Source organism: Macadamia integrifolia, unplaced genomic scaffold, assembly GCF_013358625.1.
Source record: "Macadamia integrifolia cultivar HAES 741 unplaced genomic scaffold, SCU_Mint_v3 scaffold_94A, whole genome shotgun sequence".
Classification (NCBI taxonomy): domain Eukaryota; kingdom Viridiplantae; phylum Streptophyta; class Magnoliopsida; order Proteales; family Proteaceae; genus Macadamia; species Macadamia integrifolia.
The window spans coordinates 310,987-317,917 of NW_024870676.1; the positions used below are offsets into that span (position 1 = coordinate 310,987).

A 6,931-nucleotide genomic window follows, 5' to 3' on the forward strand; every position below is an offset into this window, starting at 1 on the left:
TCGAGCTTCGCAAGAGAGCAGAGAACGTTGAACTTCGCAATAGAGTAGAGAACGTCGAGCTTCGCGAGAGAGCTGAGACGGTCGTTGAGCTTCGCGAGAGAGTTGCAGGTTGTGGAAAAGGAGATAGAGAGGGTAGGGCGTCGGGAGTCGGAAGTCGGAAGTCGGAAGTCGGAAGTCAGGACTTGGGACGGATTTCACGATTTTTCTCCGTCACTTTTGTTTTAAGAAACAGAAAAACTACTAATAGCTATTTCTTCATTCATGTTCCTAGGAACAAAAATACATATAAATTTCAATTTTTATTTTATAAATAGGTGAAACAGCACCAAAAAATCAAACAGAAAATATGATGTTTTTCTGTTTCTGAGTACAAAAAAACGAAAAAACCGTTTCTAAAAACAAAATCAAACGGCCCTAAGTGTTTTGCAGAACCCGACCTAATAAATCCTTTTACACGCTCAAACAAACCCCCAATTTGTTAAGTATGGAAATCTGTAAGAAAATTTCTCTGTAACAGTCTGGGTTTTAAAGTGTCTCTCAAGTGGTATTTGTTGGTTTTTCTATTCCAAAGATCTTGTCCTATATCCATGGAAGTGTTCTATCATTTACATATTTTAAGTTGTAATGTATTGCACTTTTACATGAATTTCTAGACATCTCTTATTATTGGATTGAATTTTATTTGTTTTATCATCATCAACATCCATCTTATTTTTCATCTCTTATTAGAGAAGAATCATCTATAAATATATATAGATCAAGATCAGAAATTGATGTCAATCGATACAAATTCAATTTTTAAAACCATGCTCTTCAATATCCTTGTTATCAAATAAAAAGCACTACAACATCTGAAACATTTTAGCCACTTCATTTTGTTCTAAAGTGTGGTATTTCAATATATTTGCCTCAGAAAAGAATGTTCTTGACAGCTGTAAGGTCAAATTATCTGTACGGATATTAATTGTTTTCCACCTTTTTTTTTTTCTCTGAAAAAGACTTAAATTGCTCCCCACGGTTAAGGGAAACTTCCGCCTCAAGAAAATGAGGGATGGTCTAAAGTGGGGGTTGGCTTGACTTGGCTTGACTTAAACTGGGAAGCTTCTGGAAAATTTCCCCATGTGTTTCTTTGTTTAGTATTTAAAGAAGTAAAGCATTCTCACTTTTCTCGTCACTCTCTCTAATAATTTTCATTTCCACAGCTACCAAAGATAAAGAAAGAAGATCAATATGAAGGTAAGTAATGTAGAGTGCTAATTTCTGCTACCCTCGTTCTATTGTTATATAATATAGGTATTAACATTATAGTCTTTGTGGTTTGTGGTGATGGTTGATTTAAGCAGCAAAAGATAGTGGTAAAGGTGCAGATGTGGTGTCAGGATTGCAGGACCAAGGCATTTAAGATTGCAGCTTCTTTGGAAGGTGTCGATGAGGTGAGGCTGGAAGGGAAGGAGAAAGAGGAGGTGGTATTGACTGGGGAAGGGATGGATCCCATTTGCTTGGTCAAGTCTTTGAGGAAAAAGGTTGGGCACTCAGACATCTTAAGCATCAGTGAAGTAAAACCTGCTTCAAAGAAGCAGTAGCAGTAGCAATAGCACATAGAAACAGCAGAAGTAGAAGCAAATAAGCAAATAATTTGGTTCCAACCTAACCTACCCCTCTCATCTCTCTTAAGGTTTTTTAATGTCATCTTCCTCAGGTACCTTTTCAGTTCTTTGGCCAAACCCACATATGGATTGTTACCTACTAGGTAGGACATTAGTCTTTCACCTATAAAGTGTGTTTACTTTTTCCTTTTTTTTTTCAAAGAAATTGTACTGTGTTTACAAAGAGACAGAAAGGAATAATGAAATGATTATGGGATGTCTTTTTAATCACATGATAACATGTGTGTGGGCTAAAAATTTCTTTATGAAACTTGTCAGGTGGATCTCACATAGGTCGGTTTTGTTTTCTTAATAGAAAAATAGTAAAAAATAATTGTATTTGAAAATTAAAAATGGATGGACAGTGGACAAGAATTGATGACATAATTGAGAAAGATATGATCAAGTATTTCACCAATTTAAATTAAATTGATTCAAGTCATGGTTTCCTAGAGATCCTCGATGAAGCCTAGTCCTTATTATAAGGAAAATGTAAGAGATATAGGATAGAAATCCAACATTTATGATTCTCAAATTCACAATGAGATCAGATTTGCAAATGAAAAAATAAACATTGATTTCTAGTTGACGATAAAAAATAACAAAGTGATGGATATTATAGAAAATAAAAAAGATTTATCATGGTTAAAGGAGGATCTAAAAATTACAGATGTATCTGATAGTCAAGAGAAGAAAAAATTAAGAAAAATTGTACTATTTTCTTAATTTAAGAATTCTCATAATATTATGAATTGAATTTCAAAATTCATCTTGCAATGGTGAAGAACCTTCTGCCACAAAAATAAATAAATAAATAAATAAATAAATAAACAAATAAATAAAAATAAAAATAAAAATATTTTTTTTTTTAGACAAACATAATTTTTTATTTTCTTATTATATTTTTCTTTTATAATTTTTTTTATTTTATTTTTTCTTTTTCTCTTCGGTACCAAACACAGCGTAAGAGATTAGGCAAAAGAAGATACTTAGAGTTGGAGGTACTCCGGTCTTAGCCCAATATTCATGTGCTGAGATCTTTATAGAAAATTGTCAAGATAAAGAAGGTGCTAAATTGTTTCCTATTCTCATCTTGAAATTGAGAGATTTGATTGTTTTACCTTTGGGAAATAGTAACTTTTTACCTTAATTTTCAGACAAGTAGACATTAAATTATTTTGGCACATAAGCTGGTAGTGATAACTCCAACCTGAACCTGCCAAAATCCACATGCAAATTTGTAGCCCATGTTGAGAGAGAAAAACAATTAATATTGACTTGACCTGATGTCCTTTAAGCCTTGGGCTTTGAGTTTTTTCTCATGGGCTTTGGGCTCAATCAATAAGATAGATTAAAATGGAGGCCAGGCCAATTAGTTGAATATGAACAATGCTTATAGTTATGACTTATGAGAGCTGAAGATGAATTCTACCAAAAAAAAAAGGCTGAAGAAAGAAGGATTTCCCATCTTAATCTAATAGAACTCAATTAACGAAAATCAACTAACTTCACATGAATTCTACTTTCAACCAAAAAGAAGAAGAATTCTATTAATATATATATATATATATATATATATGAAGAAGAAGGATTTCACCTTCTAATAGAACTCTATTTTTTTGGTGGAATATCTAATAGAATAAATAAAGAAGAAATTATGTCCCTAAATCTTTTAATAAAACCACTCTTCTAAAGACAACTCATTGATTTTTTTTCTTAATGACAGGTATCCAAGACTTTAGCCTGATTGGTCATGTGGGTCCATACTGATTAGTTGAGAATCATTCAATTTTCACCGATAGCAGTGAAGGTTCCTTGCCAACTCGGCTACCCTCTTGGGGTTTCAATTCATTGAAGTTAAATAATTTGAAACACATAAATATCAAACCTAAATCACTCCATAAAAACAAGGATAGAGGGAGGGAAGGTAAGTGAAGTTTTCAAATTTAAAATATAAAATTTGTAATTATTACCCGATGTAACTATATCATTAACTTCAAATCATTCGATATTTGGTTATTAAATTTCACTTCACTTTGCATCTAAAATTCTTTTTGCTATAAAATATAAAATAAAAACTACATATAAAATGTATGATTACTTACTATGATCAAAAAAAAAAAAAGTAAGTTATACGGTCACATGGGATAATGATTACATAAGTTTCTTTTTTAATTTTAAAAATTTTATTTTCCTTCTCTTTAAATTTCTTTTGCATTCAACATCATAAAAGATTAAAACCTCTAGTAGAGAAGAGATTTCACTTGACTTAAAGACCAATACACAGTTAAACCTGGAGCTGAAGATTGGTTAAGCCAAACATCACTGCTTGGATGAATAATAAGCAAGATGAGAAAAACGTGCTTAGAGTTGATATGTTGAAACTGTTAGCCTCTCTCTTTCGCTATCTGAATTCCTCCTATATATCAATCTTTCTTATAGTTTTTTTATGAGTTGGTTTTTGAATGCGATATTTCCTATGAAACTGTTTAATAAATAGTTTGGTTTTGGTTTCATTATATGAAATCATGTTAAATTGTTTAATTTGGTTTTTACCTCTGATATTGTAAACCAAATCGAACTGTACCATTTTACCGAAACCACAACATTTAACTCCCATATCTTTGAAAATTAAACCCTTCACCATCAGCTGTGAGCATTGATCCTGTTACACAACTCCATTAAGCCTCCTCTTAAGTAATGAAAGGCTAATTTTATTGCAAGTCTTTCCAAAAGAAATATAAGAGGATAGATCTCCTTTAGATGATGGGCTTTCGAAGTAAAATGATGGCATCTCAGGTTGGTGACCTTGCTACTTCACATGATTAATCATAGGGGAAAAGAATAATCTTTGGCCATGAGACCCCTACGCCAACGTGAACTAATGAGGGATGCATATGGGCATCAAACAAGAGTGAGGGCATCATTTCACCCTCTTCATGTCTAGGTGCAGGGGCCATGCAATCGAAAATTTCTTTTACTCGTTATGATCAGAAAAAAAGTATTTAAGGGCATTTTAGTAATGTTCATCAATCCTCTATGTTGGCAAAAGTACCCATAGATGCATTTGTACATCATCTGATACGAATAGCGAGCTCACTCACACGTCATCCAATCTCTATCCTCCATCTTGAAATGTTATGTTTATAACAATGACTACTCCAATACTCCAATGCTCCAGTGCTCCAGTGCTCCAGTGCTCCAGTGCTCCCATTAACATTTTGACTTCCGATATTATCAATCAAGCAATGATAAGAATGAAACCCTTATCCCCAAGCTCTAAACCCAATTCGCTTAGTGACTGTGAGCTAGTTTGGAAGCAGCATTATTATGTTCATGGAGAAGAAAAGGTGATATGAACAATGAACACCACTGGTTAAGGCTACTTTAATGTGGAAATCTTTGTTGCTAAAGCTAAATATGTTGATTTGGGGGTTTTGACCTCCTATAGGGCCCACCAAAATCTCTTAATTATGATCCTTTGCATGCATGGTTAGGCCACTTGGAACAGATTTTGTCAATAGGGGGAGAGATCTTTGTCTGGGAGTAGGGGTGTCAAAATCTAACCTGAACCGATGAAATCGATCAAAACTGACTAAAAAAATATGAATTAAATCAAATCGATCCTTATTGGATCGGTAGTGGACTGGGTTTGTTGGGGCTGGTTGAAAACCAGTACAAATCAAATCGATCAATAGCCAAACTGAATGAAACCGATTTTTTTTTTTTAAAATAAATGATTATGAAGTCATAAATTGGTGAATTGATTATTCATTTTTTACTATATTAGTGAGAATATTCTATTGTAAGGGAACTGTTACAAATCAATAAATATGAGGTTATGAATAGAGAATTTGATTTGTAAATTGTAACAATGCTTCCATTGATTTCTTTGTTCACTATACAAAATTAGTTGGATAGTTAAATGAATGATTGGATAATAGGATTCATTTTGTGATTTCAATATTAATTATCTTCTTAGTAATTAGTTATACATTGGTTTCAATATTAGTTATCTTTCCTTTACAATGATAAAACATGATTTAATCATAAATTTAAAATGTTTTGATCAAATATTTTATCACTACAGGTTATGAATGTAAGATTTCATTATGGTTCTAAACCGATTTAAACCAATATTAACTTGATATTGAAAAATTAAAATAAATCGAAACCAAACCAAATCAAAACCGAAATCAACCGAATACCAAAGTTCCTTAATAGATTGGTTTTGGTCTCCCTCATCCCTAGACCAAAACTGATTCAACCTGACCGAAATCAAACTGAACCGACCAATTGACACCACTATCTGAGAGCATGGTTTCTACACTAGTGCGGAGGTTAATAAGAATGTTTATAAAAGTATTAACATGGATGAGATTTTTATTTTTCATAAAGATGGACTAATCATTTTACATGGACTCGTGTAGACAGACTACTTTTTCCATGTCAATATTTCCGGTTACTATTCACCATAGGTTTTGTTGCCTTTTAACTTTGCAAGGGATTCCAGAGCTTGGGAATGTCACAAGTGATTCCAATTGATTTAGATTTGAATTGATGGAGATTTATTCCATTTCTACTTCAACCTTAGTTGCACACAAGGATTAAAGTATCGGTATCGATCGTCGTATCGGTCAGCCAAAATTAAGATACGTATTGGAGGGTATCGTATCGTATCGGAGATACGCTAAAGATACGTACATAAATGGATAGGAAACACTTTTTTATACACATTTGCATAAAAAAATAGTTAAAAAAGTTATATATAACATGTATTATGCATAAACAGTAAATTGAGAGTATCGCACTAAGAATCCAAGGTTTGTAATTGTCCCATAAATGTAAAATCCTTGTTCCCAACCTTGATTTCCACTTTAGATAGAGGGAAAAATGGTTGGCAGCAACTTTAAACAAAAACACCTCAAAAAATTATGTTTTTCTAAAAAATTACCCATTTTGGCCATTTTATGACCGTATCGGTACGTATCAGTGTGTATCGGTCGATACATACTGATACATACCGAAACGTACATTTCACTTCAATTTTGAATTTTTCATAAAGTATCGGTACGTATCGGTGAGTATCGGTGCGTATCGGTGGTGTATCAGTGTGTATCGATGTGTATCGTAGGATACGTATCGATACATAAGGGTTTTAAAATTTTCATGATACGTATCGGTATATATCGTGCCGATACCTACTGATACGGATATCGACACGATACGCACCGATACTTAAAACCATGGCTGCACATCCTTTCAAAAGTTGTCTTCTTTAATTT

The 6,931-nt window shown here is 32.9% G+C and overlaps 1 protein-coding gene across 1 annotated transcript; it reads left to right on the forward strand.

Moving 5' to 3' along the window:
• Positions 1 to 1,102: 1,102 nt before the first annotated feature.
• LOC122071793 (disease resistance protein Pik-1-like) lies at positions 1,103 to 1,877 on the forward strand. The gene is made up of 2 exons (XM_042636203.1): positions 1,103 to 1,236; positions 1,344 to 1,877. Exons 1-2 carry the CDS (start codon positions 1,231 to 1,233, stop codon positions 1,581 to 1,583), a joined length of 246 nt encoding a protein of 81 aa, XP_042492137.1. The 5' UTR covers positions 1,103 to 1,230; the 3' UTR covers positions 1,584 to 1,877.
• Positions 1,878 to 6,931: the final 5,054 nt, after the last annotated feature.